Below are 25,516 nucleotides of genomic sequence, written 5' to 3' on the forward strand. Positions count from 1 at the left end.
GTTTATCAATTTGCGGAGTTAAATTGTAGAATAAACTCAATGAGAACCTAAAGGAATGCCCAAACATATTCCTATACATATATATATATTTTTTATTGTTATTTTTTATATACTTTCTCTTACAAGTTCAAAATAAAGATTTCAAGTCAAAATAATCACAATACTCCTAATTTTACTCCTTAAATCTTTATTGCAAAAAGAGGAATTAAGTTTACATGGGACATAAGAAGTATTCAGAACAGCATACAAATATATAAAGGAGACACGAATAATAACAACTTTACCAGGGGTAGTCATTATTATATAAAGATATTAAAAACAGGACCATATGTTGAGAGTTTTCACAGATTTAAATTGAGGACAAATCGCCACCACACAAAAAACCACAAACCTATCCCGGTGCCTCCCTGTGCTAAATGTAACCACCCCTACATGTAGATTCACCTGCCCAAGCTGCCCAGTACCTTCAAAACAAAAGCCCAAATAAGTACTCAAATGAACTAAAATAATAATATTAAAGTTATAATCAAACTAATTCTTTAAGTCAAAACAGCAACAAAATAAAATAATATTTAATAAATGAAATCACAATTAAAGGAGTAGCTCTAACACATTTATTATAAAGTACTTATTTCGGTCGAGGAGCAAGTGAATGCACAGCGAGTCATTTGTTGCAGTTTGAAACCCTCACCACTAGATGCCACTAAAACGTACACACTGAACCTTTACAAGAAAGATATTGGCACTGGGGCTAATCATAATCACTGCTGGTGTAATGAGTAGGCAAATTTAAATTTAGTGTTTGATTAAGTATATTTTGATGCTAATACTTTGGTACTTGTAAGTAAAGTTTTCAGTACTTGATAATGAGTACTTCCACAACAGCTGATATGTCCAGGTCGGGCCTGATACTGACAGATCGTGACTACTAAAGCTGACGCAGCTCTCACTTTCTCCTCTTCGTCTTTCCTTCTCATCTGTCTTTGTAATCTCAAACATTTTCTTTGTATGTGCTTATGGTGTGTGTGTGTTTGTGTCTTTGCATGTGTTTATGTTGTGTGTGTGTGTACTTATGTTGTGCGTGTGCATGTGCGTGTGACGGACGGGTATCAGCATGGATTAGTGAGTAAAGGTAAGCGCGTGTCTCTCCCTGTCGAGGCGGATTTCCATCACTCTCCTCTTCGCTCCGGTCGCACACACACCGACCCGGTCTGAACCGTCTCCTCCTCCCCCCCTCCGACCCTCCCGCTGCCGTCTCGTGGCGGCGTAGCACTCCGCACGCCTGTTTGTGTGTGAGAGTGTGTGTGTGTGTGTGTGCGGTTGTTTTTTTTGGTCTCAGACCGTCTTGCGATGCCATTTCTCCCCCAGGACGCGGAGCGATTCGATGGGCTGTCTCTTCTCTACTGGTAAGCTAATTCCCCCGCTGCTCCTCCCCTCCTTCTCTCCGTCTGTTTTTCTGTCTCGTGCTGCTGCAGGAGCTCCTGCAGGAGGTGAAATAGGTTTACAGCCTGTTTACCGGCAGATGCTCTCTGACTTTAAGTCCATGCATGTGCGCAGTTCTGGGTCATGCGTGTCAGAGCTGTTTTAAAGGCACCGACAGTTTTATTAACAGAACATTCAGTTCAGGTTCTGTTTCTGAGACTTTTCAGAGCTCAGAGGGACATTGTGTTTGTTTTTTTTACTTCACTACATTTATCTTTTTTTTTAAATAAATATTTTACCTTTAACTTGAGACACACAAGGCTGCTGTCAGGCAAATCTCCTGTATCTACCTCCAACATTTAAACTTTTCAGGAATTCTGAAAAATGACCATGTGTCCTCTCAGGCGGTGACTTTTAGACATTTATCTGAGGAGTTTTACAGGATATTTCTCAGTGAAGCTGAAACAGTTAGTCTAGTAAGATATTCCAGTCTACAGGTATGATAACTGATCAATGGCTTCTTAATCAAGCAGCCTACAAATGTCAGACATTCTCTGGTTTCAGTTAAGGATTTGCTGAGGGCTCGAGACTAACGGCGCCCAGTGTTTCCCACAGAATGATAGTGTAACTGTGGCGCAGCAACAAACAGCGTGCTAGCCTAAAAAACCCAGCTGTATTCTAACATTAACTTAGCTCTCCTTATTAGCTAGGCTCCTTACATGCTTGCTAATAACTTTTAATAGCTGGGTCTCCGACAGCGACAGCGTTGTGCTGCACAGATTTGCGCAGCTGTGTTCATGAGAGAGAGAGAGCGAGAGATCGAGGGACGGATGAGAGACGAGCGAGAGGATGTGCTGCGCGAATACGCGCTGCCTGCAGCTCTGCAGTCAAATACGATTTTAAATTGGCCTAGTAAAAAAAAAAAAAGTCATAAATCAATATGTGCGGTCAGCGTTGATACTGTGGCGGACCGCCACAAATGAACGTATGGGAAACACTGTCCTCCTGGGAATACAGAAAATGTGTTTGGGACGAAGAGAAATATTCTGTAGGACGCCTCTGGGACGAAAGGGATCATGTAGACCTCTGTGTTTATTTATTCCGATCACTTAGCAAAGGATAAACTGAACCAACCAAGCGCTGACGACAACGGAGGTCGTCTTCTCACGCCGTTACTACAGTCACGCCGGACTCACGCAGGAGGCCGGCTGCTCTTAGGGAGCTTTTAGGGATCTTAATCGAATAATCTGAATCTGCAAAGTAGATAAATGCAGTAGATTTTGCCTCCAAAATGTTTTATAGAACAAAGTACAATAACAAGGGAATATCCAAGTGAAGTACATGTATCTCAAAATTAATGCCTCCAATAGAGAGACTGCGAAGAGGCTTTAGCTGTAAAATAACTCCTCAATCAGCTCACCGACGATTGATCTTTTCTCATCCGATCAGTCAGCGATCCTGTTTGAATTGAAGCTGGAGCAACATCCTACGACTGCTGATAATCTGTCAGCATATGAATCAATCTGCATCACTCATCTCTGTGAAAACAGCCGCAGCGCTTCACCGCTGGGACTCTGGGCTTTTCATTTTCCTCTCTGGTTTTTCCATTTGACACATGAACGTACGAGGAGGGCCGCAAACAGACGGGAGGAGATTAAATATGTAAAGAGCAGACAGCACCAGGGGACACTTCTTCACCAAAAACTGCTGCCATCATGTGGGAAAACCTCATAACACAAAACACACGTTATTTTCATGCTGGGTTTGGACGTTTACCGTTTTGGTCTGATGGAACTCCTTTAAAAAACAGATAACATGAAAGTTAAGCTAAAAAACACCTTTGAAATGTTTTCTCATGTCTCCATCGCGGGTCTCAAGAATGTTGAGAACTTTTGACACAAAGTCTCGCTATTAAAAGACAATTATTCAGTGAAGACCGTGATTAAAACCTCATATACTTGTCAGCTGATTTATTCCCTCAGTAAACACTTTCCTGATGAGTTTATGGTCTCAGTCGCTAGTTTCAAGTCTTCTTCAACACAGCATGATGTTCATTTAGTAAATTATGGTCCCATTTAGAGGAACAGAGACCAGGAAGCAGGGGAGGCTTTAGGGCGGGGCTACAAGCTGATTGACAACTTGTCAATCAGGATAGAGGCGACTCGTATCCGCTGCTCTGTGTAGAGTTTTTATTAAATGGCTGTCTGCAGGAGAGAGAGCACGTCATGTTTGAGTCTGATAGTATGTTTTGTTTTAACAGTAAATAGTTTTGTTAACCTTTTTATAACTGTGATTACATTTTAGTTTAGTTTTGTTTATATCCTGGATATATATATATATATAAAAGTATATAAAAGTCTTTGGTTTTGTTGCAACACTGATAAATAACTTTTGGATGAAAAATTAAAAATTGTCTTCGGGCTGTAAGTGTCAAATCGACTGGTCCGATGGGGCCAGTTGAAAATAAAGAGCTGAGCTCTGTGGTACCTTGTATTTTTAATAATAAGCAAAAAACTTAAAATAACCAGAGGTTCAATTATACAGTTCACTTTACAGAAACGCCTCAGTTTCAGTCATTAACAAATTATTTCTTCTGTCACCTCTCTGTAAGGTTGAAACCACTGAGCTCTTTTGACTACCTCTATTTTTCAGCTGGGCTAAAATCACTCATCTTATTTTCTTGCTGGTGTACCCTATTATCAATAACTCAAAATCTCAATCCTCAATATTCACATCTGTTGGATAACTATAGTAAAGAATACCTGTTTCAACATTGTCACATCTGACGTCAACTTAATAATCGTTTTTCACTGTATGAGCAGTCGCCAAAATCACAATAACCAGGACACCATAACACACCATATAAACCGTGTGAATACTCAGTTCTGCAGAAACCAGGGATGCGTTTCCAAACAGGATGAGGAAGGTAATTGTCCATTCAAAGTCCAAAATAAAAAAATTTGAGTCTGGAAGTGTGGGGTTGCACAAGTGGTGCTGGAGTGTTAAGGTGGTGCTTAGTGCATTTTATGCTGGTTGTCTGACCGCCGTGGCAGGACAGGGGTCTTCAATCCAGGGATCTCATCTGGGTTGGTTCGCCATCAACTTTAACTCAGCTCAAGAGAAAAAATACCTGGCCTGCAGTCATCCACACGGCCAGAATAGTTACTATTCTGTTAGTTATAGTTAATTTTACTCAACAGCCTCCTCAAGTGAGTGTTCGTTCCTTTAACGTTCACCAAATGCAACTGGAGCAATCAACATTTTTTAAATGCACCTTTTACGTCAAATTAAATACTGAGTAAAATAAACCCAAGTTTCTATTTTAACTTCACACTGCTTATATGTTTTTATATATAAAAGAACAACGTTGCAGAAATTAAAACCACGCAGTGCAAATGCAACAGAATCACCATGAACAATGAAATAAAAATGTCTGACAAAACATAACTTAAGTTAGCATCAAACACGGCGCAATGAAACACTATCCTTGACATTTCTACACTCTCTCAGTTGAGTTGTCAAACAGATGAACTTTAGTTGAGGCTGATTGCGCTCACTGCTAATTCTGTTAGCTCTAGGCCCACGCACTTGAACCTGCTAGCTTAGCATTAGCTTAGCCTAGCATCTCATGACGCAGCATTTACTTTTTTTTTTTTTTTACCGCGACTCACCGATTCTGGGATTTCTGTCTGTCATCCTGCAGGTTTCGGTGAACAGGGCCTCACACATGCACTCACCTGCAGTCTGAAAACTAAATTCTGTCAACTTATTTCACAACTTATTGAAGTTACACTTTTATCTGAGCTCCGTTTGTAGCGTTCAGCAGCGGTGGCGCGTGCAGTCCAGCCTGCTACGGTAAACACGCGCTCTGATTGGCTAACGCACTTCCTTGTTGTTAACTCTTTGTGACCCGGGGCCGGACGCACAAAAAGCCTTAAGTTTATTTCTTAAGTACTTAAGTAAGTCTTAATTTACTTAACCTGTTGAAAACAGGCCCCTTTTTCCAGAAAATACGCCTAAAATTACAAACCCAAAATGAATCCGGAATATCTCCTCAACCATTTGGCCTAGATGCATAATTCTGGTCTCCTTTGAAAAGTCAGAAGCTAAGGAATATGAATCCATTGTGTATTAATATATTTATTTTACTTTTACAGACTACATGGAGATGCAATAAAGAAAAAATCTGAAATTTTTAGCCTCGCCTGGTATAAAAAGCTATATTTTAATGCAATAAACCATCCTGAGGAAGCTTTTAATACAACTGAATATCTTCTAATACACCTAGAATGCAATTGTAACTATAAATCTGATGGAAATAAACTAAAATATGGTGCTCCGACATAGACTATGCATATTAGCAAGTTATGGCATAAGAGAGAAAAGTGTTAATAGCCAATTGTAACTTACATGGTGATCGATGTCCTTTATCCGTCATGGTCCGTGATTTCTTTTTTGTTTTTTATTGTAGAAAATTCAACACTTTATGGCATATTTCAACAATCCAGAAGATAAAATGGTGTTGAAACAGTATTAAATTACAGCCAAGCCAAAAGAAAACAAACCAAAAGAAATTGTGGCTGTCTTATTCAGGTATCATAATGTGCGTCTGTATTTCAAGGATTTTGTTAAATGTGGTCAAAGTGTCAGAAACTGGTCAGCGTTGAGTCACGCTGGTCTGGACGGCTCTTTGGCGGTGTTTCTGTATGCTCCTCCTGGCCGGCAGCCTGAGTGTGATGTTAATTGCTAGCGGCAGGTAGTGCAGATTATCAGGTCTTAAGTGATCAGTTTAATTGCTTCCTTGTGTCCCAGCAGTTGGCTTCGGTGCATGTTGTGGTCTGTTTGTGGGGCTCAGAGCTGCTGCTGCTGCGGTTGCTGCTGCTGTCGGGTTATTCACGTGAAAACCAACATTTGTTTTGCTTACGGTAGTAAGGGAAGGGAGGAACCCAAGAGGCACCTTGTTGAATTGAATTCATCGAAAAACCAGTAGCCCTAATTGACACCCCTATGGAATATAGACCAGTTCCTCCCATCCAAGGGACCAAAAGAAACCCTGTGTAATCCAACACATTCTCATCCCAACTCGTCACATGGCTCCGTGGTGAAGTTAGCAACAATAAATAAGCGTGTGGTTAGGCTTGGGCAATAAAACTATTTGGTTAGGATTAGAAAAAAATCATGGTTTGGCTAAAACTAACAACGGTGTACGTCACTTAGGTGATGTAAGTCAAGTAAAAGTAGTGACTGGCGGAACTTACCCAGCCTACGTAACTTAAATAAAAACATTCAGTGCTTTTTGTTTCACACGGGATACAAACAATGGTCTCCGCGGTAAAAGTCCGGTTTCTGGCCCACCGTCTGTCCCAACCACTTTCTTACTCAGACTTTTCTATTAAATATGCTGCACCTACCATTAGTGTTGAAATACAAAGCTACAGGGCTAAACCCCCGGTGCGTTACAAACCAACGCCAAGGGGTCTTGACCATTGTGGCCACAAGTGACGTCTTGGGAGTGAGAACGGGTTGTCTAATCAGGTGTGCTTGGGTCCCTTTGTATTGCTGCAGTATGTTGTATTTTATAAACTGATCATATTTTTATGTAAAACTTAAATCTGAAGTTGTCTGATAAATACAGTGGAGTAAAAAAGTACAATATTTCCCGTTTGGCATGTAAATATAAAAGGGCATGAAAAGAAAATACTCAATTACCACAACGCAGTACTGCACTTCAGTAAATATACCATAGTTTAGTCTGTCGGTTTGGATCTCCTTTGTTGTGTTGGCTGTATATTGACCCATTTTCCAAAATCTGGACCACTGAGGACCAACAGTATAAATATGGTAACGTGGATGTTTATGCACCACGTGGCTCCATTGACAGCACTTTGGTAAAGAATGAAAACCATGTGACATTGATTTGTGGTCAGGCCAACAGAGATGTGGCTGCATGTAAACAAAACCAATCTTGTGACACTCTATATGTGTTTGGATGACTCTTTGTACACCTTAACAGAGCACACTTTCTCTGCACTCTGTGGCGTGAAGAATAAAAGAAGAGAGCGTGATGGAGTTAAATCCTTGCCTACATTTACTCCTCCTTGAAGTTAACATGAAAGTCGGTTTATTGGTTTGTCAAAGCTCCTCAAATTGTAACACTGAAAAGGTGCTTGTTGGATGATCCAACAAGCACTTTGTTTGAAGCATACTGATGACCCACAGATGTAAATCTATCACTACCACCAGCAAAAACATGTTCATAGAAATGGTCTTAGAAAAGGAAAACAATGATGACATCCACCTCAGGTAGAAAATCTTGCTTCTGACTTTAGAAGCTTCAGCTTGTCGGATTTCTTTGCTTAACAATTTAAATCAGCGGTTTGTGTCTAATCATGTGTATTCATGTGATATATGTGGTTGCAGCCTTTGTGTTAAGATCAAAATAAGCCTCTTCAGAGAGATCAGAGCGACCTCCGCTTCACCTTGGGATCTTTATTCATCCACTTCACTGTACATTATCCCTTACATAACACACTGTACGTGACCTGGTCCTGAGAGCAGCGCAGCCTCACAGAGTGCTGGAAATGAAAACAAAAGAAGAAAATGACCAAGATGACATCAGGGCAACCGTCCCAAGCTCAGCTCCATGTTTTCCGGATTTTAGTGACAGATGTGAAGGGACTGAGCTCGTCTCCTCCACATCAGAGATTCTGCTACTGTACTTGTTACATTAGTCTTTTACAACATTTATCTGATGGCTGGAGAAATGCGTTGCTTTGCAGATTTAGAATACAGATTCAGCACAAATATGCTTCGGTTAGATATGCTCACTTTAAATTAAGGATTTATAGCAATTGGTTATATACTTTGAGGGCGCGCTCAAATAATCTGAGCAGGATTCTGTTGTGGAAATAATCCCCCAAAGACATTAAATCTGCACTGGCTCAGCAGAGAAAAGAGAGAGAAAAAGAAAACATGCAGACTTTTCCACAAGGGAGTCAGGTTGAGGGGCAAAAGTTTGATGGGCAGGCAGGAGATCGGCAGGCAAAGTTGAACAGGCAGGCCAGGTGGACACCAAGCAGGCCAGGAGGGAGTGACTCAATCGGACAGGAGAGAGAAGAGTTGGCTAGAGCTTAAAATTTAAGTCAACAATACCAAAAGCGTAGCACATAACCCCTTCATTCCCGCCATTCCACATCACCTGTACACCTGTTCCCCGTTATCCTGGCAGTGTATACACCGGCCCATTCATTCTCCGCCAGATCGTCTAATGTGCTTGCTACTTAGCCGTAATCTCTGCCTGATCCCTGCCTCTTTGAACCCCTAACTGGATAAGTTGGCCTCGTCTTAGTAGCCTGCTTGGTTTTGACCTCTGACTGTTTCAGGCCATGAGTAAAACTGAACTTTTACCTTTGCCTGCTGGGTCCGAGTGCTTTTGGCTCTCCTAGTTATACTGAGCTGGTACAGTCTGGCCCGTAAGGTATACCACCGCAAACCCAGCAAGGTGGGGCGGGCCCCACAGTCCAAACAGGCCCCCCGCCGGGATATTTATAAAGCGCCAGTCCACGTTATCATGTGTGCTTGATGTAGCCACGGCTATTAAACTATTTCTCACTCTACCTGTGACTGTCACCAGGGATGGGAAAACATACATCAAAGTGTATTTTAAAATAAGATACCAAATAGTCTAATTTAAGTGTATCCAAATAAACTACTGTATTTTTGTATTAAAAAATACTAAAAATACTTCCCCAAGGTACCATGAAATCACTTTGGCCTGTGTGATCGATCCCTTCACCAGAACACTGTCCGCCTGATTGTTCTCGTATTTAATATCTCTGTCTGGTTTAGAAATCCAACACCTAGAAACAAAAACAAGCTGGCCACGATTGTCAAAGCAGCAGGAAAGATAACAGGCCAGCAACAAAAATCCCTGGATGACTTTTATAGTACAGCTCTACATAGGAAAGCTCTGTCCATCGTTGGTGACAGCAGACACCTCCTCCATACTGAGATTGAGCTGCTACCTTCAGGGCGACCAAACAGAGTGCCTGTGGCAAATAAAAAGAGCTACAAGCCATCTTTTACACCTATACCTCTCTGGATAGAAAGTACATTTTACACTGTATGTGGTATTAACTGGAGTGCTTTGATGTGCGGAGATGTGGAGCATTGATTTAATAGGATGTTTGTATATGTTTTTATATATCTATATATGTTGATATAGACTAGTGATGTTTTTATAGGTCTGATGAGACCAAAGAGGATTTTCCAGCCTTGGCTGGATGATAAAACTCTATTCTATTCTAATCTATCACCCAGATGAAGGTTAGTTTTAAAGTAACCAATGTTTTAAACAGTTAAAAGTTTGCTAATGACTCATAATTTTATCCTTAATTATATACTTGGTGTTTGGTTATGAAGGACATACTTTGCATCATCTGAGCTACAAACAACCTGCTGTTTAATGACATTAATGCACACGTGTGCAATTATTTCAAGGGTACCTTTATTGTAGTACTCAATTAGTTTTACATTATTTATACTCTTGTACTTAAACTGTTTTACACTGCAGGACTGTAAAAAATGGCATCTTAAAACTGTCTATGTCCTGTGCATATGGCAGAATTGACAATAAAGTTAACTTTCACCGTCTCGTGGCATTATACATTACATTTATTCATTTTAGCTGACGCTTTTTATCCAAAGCGACTTACAATTGCTATACATGTCAGAGGTCGCACGCCTCTGGAGCAACTAGGGGTTAAGTGTCTTGCTCAGGGACACAATGGTGGAACCCGGGTCTCTCACACCAAAGGCAAGCATCTCATCTATGCGCCATCACCCCCATTATAAAGTTGTGTTAGACAACAACAACCCTTTCTAATCCCAGGGCATCACATATAGATGCTTTGTCAAAACGCCTTGGCAACGCTTTTTGCCCTTTAGTATTGTTTTTGTACGTGTAGAGCTCCGCAGTCACTTTAGCAAGAACTGCAGAATAACTTTCAAAATAAAATTACTGGTTAATGTTTCATAATGTAGCAGTTTGGTTAGGTTTAGGCACCAGAACTACTGGCTAAGGTTTAGGAAAAGATCATGGTTTGGGTTAAAATAACTGTTACTTACGTGGCTTTAATTACGGAAGTTAAATAATGCTACTTACATAAGTTATATAACATCACTCAAAGAAACCAATGTTGACTTTCTGTTTCACACCAATCTCCTGGTGAAAGTCCGGTTTTTGTCCCACCTGTCCACCTCCTTAATCTGACTTTGCTGTTATTTATAGTAGTACTTTTAGGGCTGAACAATGGCACTAAAGGGCTTCCCTCAGTGCTGTGTGAACAATGATGCAATAGGCTGCCATGTGCATTGGTACCAGATGCCTAAAGATGTGACAAAGCATAGCTATGGGGGGAAATCAAATTCTCCTAAAGGCCCCCAGAAACTCTCGGGCCGGCCCTGTGAAGTCCACGACAGTAGATCCTGTCTCTACACGCACACTTTGACACACAGACACAGACGTAAGCATCTGAAACACATTCTGCTCTGACGGTGAGCTGAGCCTCGGCACCAGACCAGCAGACAGCAGGACCATGTTAACCACGTCTGAGGAGTCTCTGTGTCGAGGATATAATGACTGCTGTTTATTGTTTCTTTGATTGTCTGTACTGTTTGTGTCGGGGCTTGCTGACATCCAGGTCACCGCACAGTTCAACCGCCGTGCCGTTGAAGAGACGACAGATTTTATTGGTTAGGATGTGGCTGGGTGGGGGGGGGAGGTATGTGGGAGAAATGACAAAATCCAGTGATGATTTGATTATTTTGTGCAGCGAAGCACAGAGGAGAGCGAGAGAGAGAGAGAGAGAGAGAGAGAGTGGGGCTTTGGATGAGGCAGGATGATGGTATGTTTTTGAATCTGTGGTGTTTTTGCTTGTTGTCAGGACGATCATGGGCCCGCATGGCATCAGCCGAGCCGTACAGAGGCTGGAGTTCTGCGACTGCAAGAAGGGACTCGGTGAGCATCTTCCCCCTGACTTCTCTGACCTCTGAATCATTGTTAATATAATCTCACATGTCTCTAAACTGCAGCTCAGTGAGCACCGGACAGCTGTGTCAAAAGCATCCACAGATCATTTGTTTTGCATTTGAGTTCAGGCAGCTTGTCCAGCTTCAACAGAAGTTTCCTGACTGACCTGAGCTCGTCTGTATGCGTGCACAGGTGTGAAGATAATCGGGGGTTACCGAGAGCTGACGGGAGAAGAGTTTGGTATCTACATCAAGAGGGTGATAGGCGGTGGGTTGGCGGCTATGGACGGTAGGTAGCTTATTTTATATTTTTTCTTTTACAAGAAAAATACAGGCAGTTATTATTATTATTATTATTATTATTATTATTATCCTCGCTCACCAGACTCTGTCTGATTGTCACTCTGTGTTCCAGGTCGGCTTAAGTCAGGTGACCTGATTTTGGATGTCAATAACATCAGTCTGATAGGGGTGACCAATGAGAGGTGAGTTTGACGTGTGTTGTCTGCACTACATTAATGAGTGTGTTTGTGTGTGTGTTTGCACAGGTATTTTAAGGTAAGGGGTAATTAAAATGCTTAGCCATGCCAGCAGCAGGGCTCTAGGGATCGCAGGGTCAGACTGAAATATCTCATCAACTATGAGATAATTGATTGATGCCATGAAATTTGGTTCAGACATTCATGATCCAGAGAGGATGAATTTTAACTTTTCTTTTAGAAACACTAGACAGTCAAAGTTTTCACTTACTTGATAAGTATTTTCTATGCGTGGCATTTGTGGTTCTAAGTGGTGATCCTCTGACTTTTCATCTAGCGCCACCATCAGATCAACATGTTAATGTGTCCAACATTTTGGCTTCAGACCAAATACCTGCACAACTAATTCCATCCCATCAATGTAAGCAATACGCAGTGTTTAGCTATAATTAACACATGTTCTGAGATGCTAACTTCAAGGATTAGCCATTTAATATGATTTAGTAATGCTTACGTTACGGTATACATTTAGTTACCATATTTATATTTTCATATGTAGTTTACCACTAAGCCTAATATTTATTCCAGTTACAGCTTCATTTTTGCAAGTTGTTTTTATTCATTATATCCTTGTGCAAGAAGCACAGTATTGGTCTCTAATTTACTAATGTTAAGCACTAACTTGTCAATAATCATAATAACCATTCATGCAGAATGCAGAATTACTGTCTTTACTCGCACATCGTAAATCATTTTTCCAGTTCACACACTGCATCATTCATCCTTAATCCCTTGTGCTGTTGTTGTTGTTCTTCTTCTTCTTCTTGTTTTATTGCTGCTGACTTCCCTCACTGCTACAGTTAATGTTATACATACTGCCACCTGCTTTACTGGAGGGGGAAAAGCACACATTTCAATTTCACACAGTTTCACACAGGTTTTTATTTGTCGAAAGGTTAAAAATACAGGAGATTGATGACAACGGGATAGAAAAGTAAAATACGGGAGAATCCCTGGAAAAAGGGATTGACAGGTATGGCCTGGGTGTTGACACCAAAGGACCTAAAGCTGCACATATGGTCTCCAGATTCAGCTCTGTTATGGGGACAGACGTGGTTTGAGATGTGATAAGAATCAGGACCACTCAAGTCAGCGTTGGGGTGCATAATTCATCATGAGTCTGGTGACCAGTTGTGTTGCATGGCTCGGTCGCACCAGCATTTTAAAAGGCAAATCAATTCATTTCGATGGAATTGCCACAATCAGTTAATCAGCTTTTATCAGGACAAATACGTCTTTGTAAATCATTTGTGTCTGGCTCAACTTTGACACGTTTTTTGACCAATAGCAAACTTTAAGTGAACAGAGAGCTGCAGAGTCCAAAATCGAAGAAGTGACCATAGCTTATTAAACCTGGCAGGTTTACTGAAGCTCCTCCTGTCATAGTATAAACTGCTCCTTAACAGAGACCTGGTTTACAGACATGAAGACATCGTACTAATATAGCTTTTTAACTGTGTGAACTGACAGCTTGTCCCTCTTTTGTAACTCTTTATTAAATGAAATGAAGAACAATCCTAAGAACAAAATGTCAGGGGGAGTAAACGGCTCAGCGTAGACAGAATAGAAAGAGATATTTTGACTGACTAACACAGCATGTTCCCACCTTGCTAGCGTGTTAGCTTCGGTAGTTCACCAAGCCCTCCGAGTGGTCAGTACGTCACTCATCAAAACAACAGTGAGCCCTCGTGCCCTTCGTGCATTTATGTTTCTACAGTAATTGTGATTGAGCTTTAATCTGTATGTATGTACGAAAAAGTATTATTGTCTTTACACTTCTTAAAGCACTTTGTAACTTGTTTTTTGAAAAGTGCTCTACAAATAAAGATTATTATTATTATTATTATTATTATTATGAAAGGTTACACACCAGCTGATGACGTTACCTCTCTGTCCCGTTTCCTAATAGGGCGGTGGAGATCTTGAGGACAGCCTCACTCTCTAATCACATGTCCCTGCTGATCGCCAGAGATGATGAATCCAGGTAGGAATTTAAAAAAAACATCACTGCTATCCTTACATTACTTTTTTTCTTTTCATCTTTTTATTTTTGGGGTGTAAAATCTGTCCATTTTGGTTCAACATGTCCGATCACATCCTGTTGGTTGCTGCTGAGTTTAACTGAGGACACATCTCGGTGTCTAGGGATCATGATCATGCGTGATTTTGATTCATCTTAAATTAGTCCAATTACAGTAAGAACATTAAGGTGCTTAAGTTCTAGTTGTACTCGGTGAGTCCTGCTGGCTCTGGTCCATAGTGGAATTACACTGCAGCTTCCAAACTCAGATACTGTTACTTGACAATGAATGTATTTGTCTCCTCTGCCCACACACAGTATTTGGTGTTGGATTATTGAGGTATCGATGGATTTTAGACCAGTGAAGACCAACCCGGACGTCGATGGTCCTTTTATTCTTTTTCTATTTTTGTTAGTTTTTGGCGAGACAGTGGAAGCAACATCATTATTTATTTGAAAAACCTGTGTCCATTAATTTTTATTGGCATTCATTCATTAAATCCCATTATGTGATTTGGCACACCAACTTTTCCAACTCAACCAGGCACAAACTTCTGCGTAGGGGTGGAAATCTCAAGTTAGAAGTTAACATTTTGATACAGTTGTTGAGAGAATAATTGAATAATAATAATTGTTAACTTTGGGTCTATAAATCTTGAAGAACTGAATTGAAAGATCGCGAGTGCTTTTTCTTTTAGTGGTGAGTCGCAAACTTAAGTAAGAAGTAGAAGACGAGAAAGGAGTCTGCTTGAACAAGAAGCTAAACTACACCAAAGACTCTAAAGAAGAAAGCTGCACATAACTGTCCATACCGACTACATCAGCTGAGGAACTGATGTGATGCAACGCAGAGATCGATCGGTGACAAGTGATGCGAATTGCAAATAAAAATGTAAAGAGTGAAAGATGATGAAACAAAGGGATGGTGATAAATCTTGTAACAATGACGATCGTCCCTGAGACCACAGCCAATGCTGAGGCTTACAAGCATCGTGCGGACCAAGCGAGGAAAAAAAGAGGGGCGCCATTCTTTTCCTTTTGGCATGTTGCTTGCATGTATCATACTAATAATAATTATTTTTCTGATTACAAAAAGGATACAATACTCGTTTGACTGGAGAAGTTTTGGTACTACGGTATTGAGTACCAATACCCAGCCAGTTTGACACAACTTGCATATAATGTGTGTCTTATCCAGGTAATTATTCCCTTCTACTTCATAAAAGCAAACATGCTTCCATGCTCATCAATTCAGAATCGTCCGTATCGCAATGCATTTAAGAAGGGACAATTCCCTAAAATCGCTCTGTTTATTATCTTTTGTGATGTTAATATACCTGATAAACGTCATGTAGACAGAAACAACCCAGACAACAGCTGATGGTCCAGAGGAGAGGCAGGTCTTATTACCTCAAGCTTGGACTTGCCTGTTGAAATGAACCATGTCTGTGTTTGGATCTGTCCTTGGTATAAACTCTGTGCGGCTGACGGGCAGCTCCCTGCGGTTCACCAGCAGGAGGTAAGCTGACTTGGCACTCTGCTGTCCCCTGTGCTTTTCCACGTCAGCCTGCCACATCGAGACAAACACGCAGTGACACAATAGGGTCGCTCTGCTGTCTGACAGCAGGGAAAGAGCTCTGGCCGATCAGAGATGCAAAGCAACACATATCAGCAGAAACAGCAGCAAGCAGACTCAGTTTCCAGGTTGTACTTTTTGCAGGACGCTCGGCAGACTGCAGCCGGTTTTTAACCAACGTGACCAATCCCACTTGTGCTTCCAAACATCCACATTTACACCAGAATTTCTTTCTTCCCTCTAAAAGATTTACGTGCATGTTCTCCGATTCCCCGACTCATGATTTACGTCCAATAACAGCGTTTAGTGTCAGTGCAGGAAGCAGTCAATCCTTTATTAACCAACATCAACAGTCCCCGTGTGTTCAGTTCCTCCTCATGTTCTTCTGATCAGTTTTTATGTCCTGACACTTTTCTTGTAAAAAAAACAACACAACAGTGTGCAAAATATAAAGGGGTTTCAGGAGCGTTTGATTAACACCTAGTACGCCATGAAAACCTTTAACTCTCAGAAATAAGTTCATCAGAGATGAAACAATCTGTCAGTTAATCGAAAATAGTCAGGAAATATTTTGATAGTTACTTAAATCCAATCTGCCCTGAAAAAATAAATAATACTGAAAAAATTGTAAACACATATGCAGCAAGTCAGCTAGCCTGGCTCTGTCCAAAGGAACCATAATCCACCTCCCTGCACCTCTAAATCTCCCTGATCATTATTTCTTAGACCTTGTAGGTTTAATCCTTTCAAAAAGTGTAAAAACAGTAATTCCTCGTTTTACAGGATGCTGCATGTCAGACTATTTCTTAGGTCTGAGCAGCAGACAGGCTCCAAGAAATAGTAAGGAAAAAAACTCTAATTTTGGCTTTTTTCATCTGTTTCTCCAGCTCCGGAAATCAAAATGAAATACTACCTGTCGTTTAGTGTGTGTAACCGGTCACATGCTCCTTACTGATCCTAAAGTCTGTATTGGTGGCAGCTGAGTGTTAAACTAGTCTTTCAGCCAGTTCACAGTCTTAAAGCTTGTTCATTGGTAAATCAGTCCTGTCTTTTAACTCTTTATTATAGTTTATTGCATCCATATATCATACTGTAACATTGTTTGGGGCAATAATTATCCTTCTTCTCTTCAAAAAATCGTTTTGATCCAAAAAAGGTTTTTAAGCCAGGCAACTGCATCACATCGGTATGAACCATCAGCTCCTCTGCTCAAGAAATTAAATCATTTATCCATTTTCAACATCAGTATCTATCAAACATGTATCTTTATGTACAAATTTATTGTTCAAAATCATAGCCTACCAAAAGCATTTCATAACTGGTTTTTAACTAACTGTGATGTCCATTCATATCCAACCCTTGTCCATCACTGTCAGTATTTAAGTCAAGCATGAAAAAATACGTACGTCATGGTTAAAATTTCACTATGTGTGTTGTGTTTAATCGTTTATCATTATTGTCATTATTTTTCTATAATAATTTTGTATAATATCAAATGAAAATCCAGAGGGGATGATTCACTATAAGCCCTTGGGGGTTTCTTACCTCTCCTGTATAATTCATACAGTGTATTTTTAATATATTTCTATAAAAACAAAAAACAAAAACAAAACAAAGAGTGATGGGTTTGGCGTTAGAAGGAAACTGTAGGACTGATTCAGGGAGGAACAGAAGGTTATTTGAGGATCGACCTGCTTAAAAAGTTCCAGCTTACAACATTTGATAGGAAGCGAGTGTGTTGTTGTGACTGCAGAGAAAAGGTCGTCCCACCTCTGGCAGAGAGTGGAGTCCTTTCATTTTCATCCTTATTATTACGAAACCGGACCTGTGTGTGTGTGTGTGTGTGTGTGTGTTATTGCAGCTTTGTACCCACACGTCTGATATTTGTTTTTTACACTTACAACAAATTATGATTATTATGTGCAGCTGCCACTAAGCGGGACGGCGGGTCACGGCGAGGACACCGTGATGAAATCATCAGGGATTTGGTTTCTGGTGTCCTCACAGGTTCGCTGGATAAAAACGGAAAGTCAAACGTGGAGTCTAAGCTTATTGAAGGAGATTTGTGAGTTCAGGATGCTGAATGGGGTCGAGCCCGGAACTTCTGGAAGTTTATGTAATTTTTAAGCTGTTGTCCAGACGTGAACAATCAAATTCTCCAGGGTCATTCAGGAGCAAACAGTCAGGTTACAGATATGTACCTTTTCAAGGGCGCGTTTCACGTCTTCAGTTTATCAGCTGTGAAATGTAACTATTCATGTGTGACTGTTTTCAGGGATGTCAGTCCACTACTTTAGTCTAGACTGAAATATATGAACAACTACTGAAAGACTGGTCCTTCATGTTCCCCTCAGGATGAACTGTAATAACTTTGTCGATCCTCAGACTTCTCATCTATCAGACTTTTGTTTTTCATCCGGTTTACTTACACACATAAAATAGTAAATGCAAGCTTGGAAGGGCACAAATTTAGACACAGCATGAGTCTTCTTCTATGACAAAAAAAAAATTATGAGTAAGACTAGATAGACCTTTTGTTAAAAATCCAGATGAGCAGAATAGGAACTTTTGAAGACACCGGTTTCTATGTGGTAGGAGAAACCTGACTGACAGTGTAGAGCTGAGCCTGACGAGCTGAGATGTGCTAACATGGCCACTGTACAGAAGGTAAAACCTGTCGTCACCATCAGGACAGATTTTTATTCTCTTTTTTTATTTATCAATCATCAGTTTCTTTCAGCTGCATCACAGTTTTCTGCTTTAACCCTGCGTACACACCCACATTTAGAACCACTCCAAAAATGAGGACCAACAGACCCCCACAGGTATACTCAGACACACAAACCTCCACCCAGCCTCTAATTCGTCTTGTTTCCACTGAGCAGCTGTGGCTTTAAATAAGAGATCAAGAGGATTTTGAAAATGACACTCAGCTCTAATCAATCTGCATTAAACAACAAAGTCAGACATGTTTTCTGTTGAAGAGCCTGTCAGCTGTTTTACCAGAAACAAGAAATAGAATAGAATAGAAGAAGAATCGAAAGTAATGTTCCACACTTTATATCCAAAGTTAACTTGGTAACGGACTTGCCCGATACAGGGGAGCTAATCGATGTTCGCTGTTCTAGCTGTTCTAGCTGTTCTAGCCGTTTTCCATCCAAAAACAGCGGTCCTTTGCGTCAACAGAGACCATCTGGCGGGTGAGGTCGGATGATTTCGTTTCTGTCGTCAGATTGAAGTAGAGAAGAACAGTTTGCTTTGGCAGAGGCGGGGTTTATCGGCCTCTGCTGGCGACCCGTAGGAGCTACATAGACGTGCAGGATATCAATCGATTCGCCCACGTGAAGCCCTGTAGGATTCTGTTCTCAAGCTGTGGCCTGTAAAGCATGGGAGTGCTTTTGGTCACAGGAATATTGACTGTTTTTATCAATATTTCAATGTTTTGGAAGCTTTATGTTATTTGGAACGTGGTTGTGTGGAGAGAAATAATGTTTTGAAGAAAACTCCCAATAAAAGTGAACAACAGTAAATATGGACATTCGCCTGGTGTATTTTTGAAAGATTGTGTAATAACTGTATGTATTTCTTTTCATCAACTTTACAGTTACAGTTGTAGTCCAGGTGTATTAGAAGATATTCAGGTGCATTATAATCTACCTTATGATGGTTTTGATGGACTTATTGTATTAAAATATAGGGGTTTTTTTACCAGGCGAGGATGAAAATATCATATTTTTTCGGTATTTTATCTCCATGTAGTCTGTAATGGTAAAATAAAGATGTTAAAGTACAATGGATTTATATTCCTTAGCTTCTGACCTTTCAAAGGAGACTAGAATTATGTATCTAGGTCTGATGGTTGAGGAGATATTACTGATTTAGTTTGGGTTTGTTATTTTAGGCGTTTTTCCTGGAAATAGGTGCCAGAGTCCACGTGGTTAACTTTCCTCTCACTGCCTTACAGTTTAACTGACTGCTTTGGCACCATTTTTGAAGCTATAGTATAGTTTTGCAAAGCTCTAACTACAAAACCACCACTTACACCAAAAAACCAAACATTATACATCTCTTGCAAAAGAAGAAAATTCTTGCAAGTAGCTTTCGCATCATTACAGTACAGACAAATGTCTTTTTGTAAGGACACGAAACAGCAACTATGCACTGATAGTGTAAATGAAAAACACGTGTGGATGCAGAGAGACCCTGTTGCTGTGGAACATTGTTTTATCTGCCTGTATGTCGTCCTATAGTTCTCTGAGTGTGATCCTGTTATTTGCAATGACTGTATTTACAATGTGGAATGTTTCATCAGTTATTGCCGTATGTTCCTTACTCCCCTTCCTCTTCCTTCTACCCCATCCTACTTGATCTCGTCCTCTCCTCCTCTTACTTCTTCACCTCCTCGTCCGTGTCCTCCTCTCCCTCCTCTAATTTTCACCCCTCTAAAGCCTCCACTGTAACCCAAACCAAATGTTTACCTGTGGCCTGTTTACATATAGTGCTCATGCTCTGATTGGTATGTGAACTAATAATCAAGTGTCAATGTGGAATGTCAATTGGCAAAATGGTGAAGCAAAAAATAGTTATGTTTACAGTTTAGAAGTGTGTTATTGAATTGCAAAGTGAGTGTAAAGCAGTGAGTTGTGTTTAAAGTTTTGCAGAGAGACAAAAATAAAAAATTTGCACTGAGTTTGGCACACTTGGTAAATGATTTGAGGACAAGTGTTACTGGTTTCAGAAATAGTGCTTGAAGAATGACTGTAAATGAGACGCTGCTATCTAAGCAAGAAAACAGTGTTACCCCTGACCTTTTGTGCTTTCGCTCTGTGCACGTCCTGTTTAAAATTAACAGCCGATAACATCCTGACCAGACAGGGATGGTGTGAGCGATCCGGGAACTCAGGTTTCCTCTGCGTCCATGTGAGGGAGACAAACGCTCACAGATCTGCCTGCTCGCTTCAGATCATCCACAAACACCACGCTGTGAACTCACACCGTCACGTGTTCTGCACTCAGACTTGTGTTCAGTAAAAGTGAACAGTTATCCAAGAAAAAAAAGAAAGTGATTGTGAAGAGGAGGAGAGTTTGTGATCAGCTGATGATGGAAAGAAACCTCAGACAGATCTTGTGTTTCCTTTCTTCATGATGCTAATTCAGTCTACACATTCAGTTTGTATGTATTGTTTATTCGGCTGGTTTCCCTTCATATTGTAGTTTGACCTCTCCAACAGAATCACTTCACAGTCTGACGAGCTCTGGCTATGATTTTATAACAGGTCAAACACATTCAACACTTCTGAACAGCTGTTTCTTTAAAACAATAATAATTAATACTTTTACTGTAAAAAACATGTTTACTACTACGTCGCTACTCTTTTTAAAATGCATAACTTGTAATGGAGTATCTTTACTATACTTTTATTCAAGTGAAGGATTTGAATACTTCTTTGTGTGTTTGTGTTCTTCAGGAGGGAGTTTGCTGAGCTGATGGAGAAGTACGGCTCCAATAATGTCGCAGCTTCAGGACGAATCTCTCCCACTCAGCTCTCCGCAGGTACAACACTTTCACTAACATTAACCTAAATTGGATTCTGATATATACTGAACAAAATTATAAACGCAACACTTTTGTTTTTGCCCCCATTCATCATGAGCTGAACTCAAAGATCTAAGACTTTCTCTATGTACACAAAAGGCGTATTTCTCTCAAATATTGTTCACAAATCTGTCAAAATCTGTGTTAGTGAGCACTTCTCCTTTGCCGATATAATCCATCCCCCTCACAGGTGTGGCATATCAAGATGCTGATCAGACAGCATGGGGATTGCACAGGTGTGCCTTAGGCTGGCCACAATAAAAGGTCTTAGGCTGGCCACAATAAAAGGCCTTAGGCTGGCCACAATAAAAGGTCTTAGGCTGGCCACAATAAAAGGCCACTCGAAAATGTGCAGTTCCATCTCACAGCACAATGCCACAGATATCGCAAGTTTTGAGGGAGCGTGCAGTTGGCATTCTGACTGCAGGAATGTCCACCAGAGCTGTTGCCCGTGAATTGAATGTTCATTGCTCTACCATAAGCCATCTCCAAAGGCGTTTCAGAGAATTTGGCAGTTAGGGCTGAATGGTTAATTGCATTTGTGATATTATCGCGATGTAATAAAATTATGATTTTCTAATCGCAAATGCTGCGATTACACTCTAGTCACATGACACGCGAGAGTAAACCAGCCTGCATCAACTTTGCATGTTACGCTGCACCTTGCCTTCTTGTTGTACAAAGGCCTTAAGCTTGACCGAAACTTGCACAACATAAACTTTAGTGTCACACAGGAAATGAAAGTAGCAGCCGCCACTCGCGGGTAACTTGGTGGTGGTGGGTGAAATCGTCGGGGTTTGATGGACAGGAAAAATGCACAACAGAAAGACGTGTATTGTGGCAATCGGCGCCTGTGTCACGCACACAACCACCAGTCAGCCCAGGAAATATCTGTGAAACAGCGTTTCACGGGCAACCGCTCTGGTGGACATTCCTGCAATCAGCATGCCAATTGCACGCTCCCTTATAACTTGCGACATCTGTGGCATTGTGGATGTGAGATGGAACTGCACATTTTGGAGTGGCCTTTTATTGTGGCCAGCTTAAGGCCTTTTATTCACAAACATTACCACTAAGTACAGGGGGTCGTGTGTCCTGCCGAGCAGCTGAGCATCGGTTTGTTTTAACGTCAGCGCTGCATTTTGGGTTTAGGCCTTCAGTTTATCTGACAGGTGATGTGAGACCTACTTACTTTCTAGCCAGCTGAACGTTTCAAGAACAATGTTGATGAAAGTTCAGCCTTCCTCTGTTGTCACCCGAATGAACGATGGGGAGAAAAACGGGCGCATTCCTGCTCTGAGTTGAAGTTTTTAAAACCGTGCTCTGTGATTGCTAATGAAGTGCCGGCTGCACAAATGTTCTCAGAGGTGTCCTGATCTTTTTAGACATTTTCAGAGTTTATAAAATTGTTCTCCTGTGACGTACAACATCCCCACATCCTCAAAGTGTCTTTACTTTCCAAAAACAGTATGTCCTCTTGTGTCACAGATGAAAATGTCTTTACTTTGGGAAATGTCCTCACTCACAAGGTTCAAAAGTCAGATTTGTCCCCACACATATAGAGATGAGACACAAACACACATCCATTTCTCCGCCTCCACCTTTGGATTCAAGCAGAAGATTTATGATTACAAATATTAAAAAATGGATCTGATTAAACCTGTGTTTTCATTTTTCTCCACCTCCCCCTCACTTTCTATTCCACTCTCGCTCTTTCTTCTCTGTCTCTCTCTCTCTCTGGTTTCTTCTTCTTCCTGTCATCTCTGTTCAGGGAAGCTGACGGACACCGCCTCCTCCTCCTCCTCTTCCAGATCAGAGAGCCCCCAGCTCCTCAGTCCTAAAGAGGGGGTCACAGCCTACACCCACGCCCCCCCTTACACCATGCACATGTCCTCGCACGCCTTCAGGTAGGCAGTAATCACACGGTGGCAGCAGATTTCAGCCTTTATGGAAATAACTTCTTACCTGGAAGCCAGTCGGATCCCACCAGAACGAGACTTTTGAGACATTTGATTAGAGTCATTTAATAAACTAATGCAATTTTTAGGTAAACTAATAATAATAAAAATATAAACTATCAGTCATTTTCCAATAATATCCAATGTTTAGATTTCTGTCTTTAAATGACAGATTAATAACTGAAGTTTAAAATAAAGTTGCATAATGAATCATACACTTTCTGTTTTAGCATTTACAGTTTCCTTCACTTAAAATACCACATTAATAGCATGCTGCCTACAAATGTAATTAAATACCACCTTTTGTTATTACATGTTATGCGTTGGCAATCAGAGCTCTGCGGCTTAGATTTATTTAAACTTTTAGTTGACACAAATCTTAAATTGAAGCTCCCACAGACAGCTGGTCATCGGTTGATCCTACAATGAATAATGAACAAAATTCCTTCATTTAATTGTTCATTTTATGTCTGTTTTTGTGATGTAAACGTTTTTAACTTTGGCAGTTTGCTGCTTACTTTTGTACCAATTAAGGTTTTTCACTGGACTTGAACTACATAGATTTACGTACAAACTAGAAAAGTCGTTCTAAAAACTTTGACCGGCAGTGTATCTCTTTATTTAATGATAATAATAAAATACTATTAAAGTTTTTAGACTCCTGCATCAAAGCAGACCTCATTTATCCTCTCAGGAAAGGCAAGATCCCAAATTGTGCTGCAGCTCTGAAGAACAAATGAAACCGGTATAATATAATATGTAATCGGTACATATTAAAAGCTTTTATTGAACTATTCAACCCTACAAAAAAGGAGTGTAGAATGTTCCTGCAAAAACGAGGCACCTTAAAATGAAAACTGGGAACATATAAATGAGTTATGATTTACTGCTGCGAACGCTTATAACCCTCTGCAGCTACAGGAAGTAAACAAAGAGCTGCTCTCTGAAGGTCTTTTCAGAAGGTTGTTACATAAAACTGTTAAATTGTATTTCTGCAGCATGGAAACACCAGCAACAGCTAAAAATAGTGAAAAGCATCTTCAGCAATTTCACAGAGAAGTGTAGGAGGACCAGAGAGAGAGCTAGAGAGAGGAAGAGGAGGAGGGTTAGAGATTATGTCATGGTGGGATTGAATGTGAGCGGCAGCATGGCTTTGTGGTTTTTAATCATGCTTAGTGTCATCCTCTCTCTCTCCCACCTCTCTCTCCCCAGTGACAGCGTCATTCAGTTGATATGCGTGGCCAAGGGAACAGGCCTGGGGCTGGTCATCAAGGGCGGAGCTAACCGTGCAGAAGGACCAATGGTGTTGATTCAGGAAATAGTGCCTGGAGGAGACTGCCAGAAGGTCGGCGTCCTAGCTGAGCGCTGTAATAAAGAGAAGTGTTGTAATCATTTGGATTGTGCGACGTACACATCCCAACCTTTATCAATTTATTAATTAAAAGATAAACAAATCCAGCAAAAGCAACATCATTGCAGACTTAATCGTAACATTGTTTTTGTGTCAGAACTTTAACTTTATTGAAAGTTCATTCTTGACCTTGGAAACAGCAGCTAATGTTTGGCCAAACTCCAACAGGGCGGAGTCCGAATTGGCCTCCGGATGATCAGAGGCTGTTCCTGGGCCGAGGCTGGTCTAAATAGATTCTCAGCGTTAATGATCCTGTAGTGTGAGGGCTTTGCAGACAGAATCTGAAGGTCGCCCACTGGATTAGAAACCAGCAGCAGCCAATGAGAGCGAGCTGAGCAGGAAGCGTCCCCAGCGTAAAATGTATAAACCTGCTGATTCCCTCTTTTCAGCCTCGAGTTCATCCGGTTTGATTCTCTTCTTTAGTTTCTCTCCGCAAAACACAGCAACACACAAGATCAAGCAGGTGACGACGAAAGTCTGCCTCCATGTTAGTCTCTGAAGTCTTGTTTAATCACGCGAGATTCTTTGAGATCCCAAGTCCCTGGAACTGCAACTCTGAAACCGTTTAGTATAAATGACAAGTGTGTGGCAACAATATTAAAAATATAAACGCAATTTGAGCTTATTCCTAATTTGGTTTTTGCAGCGTAACATGTAAATGCATGTCTGACAATAAGAACAGGTTCATGAAACTAGTGTTGTAGTCAAGACCAAACCGAGACCAAGTCAAGACCAAGACCAGAGTTTATCCAGACCAAGACAAGACCAAGACTTTTAGGGGCTGAGACTGAGTCAAGACCAAGACCAGTTCCCCACATTACATGACACACAATAAAATGTGGAACAACATATTTTTAATTAGGGTTATTGGCTGGATTTGAAGCAACAAGTTTTACATCCAATCAAATTTAGGATGTTAACAAATAAAACAGACAATGCAAAAGCAATTTCTTGATATTCCCAAA

At 40.7% G+C, this 25,516-nt stretch overlaps 1 protein-coding gene across 1 annotated transcript in view; it reads left to right on the forward strand.

Annotated features, from left to right (window-relative positions):
• Window positions 1-1,315: 1,315 nt before the first annotated feature.
• The window catches only part of stxbp4 (syntaxin binding protein 4), a 64,051-nt gene continuing 39,850 nt past the window's right edge, over window positions 1,316-25,516 (forward strand). Inside the window, exons 1-7 of the mRNA XM_046068870.1 lie at window positions 1,316-1,406; window positions 11,367-11,440; window positions 11,645-11,740; window positions 11,867-11,936; window positions 13,900-13,974; window positions 21,055-21,140; window positions 22,954-23,063. Coding sequence (XP_045924826.1) covers window positions 1,351-1,406; window positions 11,367-11,440; window positions 11,645-11,740; window positions 11,867-11,936; window positions 13,900-13,974; window positions 21,055-21,140; window positions 22,954-23,063 — 567 coding nt within the window. The 5' untranslated portion in view covers window positions 1,316-1,350. The remainder of the gene's footprint in view (window positions 1,407-11,366; window positions 11,441-11,644; window positions 11,741-11,866; window positions 11,937-13,899; window positions 13,975-21,054; window positions 21,141-22,953; window positions 23,064-25,516) is intronic.

Source organism: Micropterus dolomieu, linkage group LG14, assembly GCF_021292245.1.
Source record: "Micropterus dolomieu isolate WLL.071019.BEF.003 ecotype Adirondacks linkage group LG14, ASM2129224v1, whole genome shotgun sequence".
Lineage (NCBI taxonomy): Eukaryota > Metazoa > Chordata > Actinopteri > Centrarchiformes > Centrarchidae > Micropterus > Micropterus dolomieu.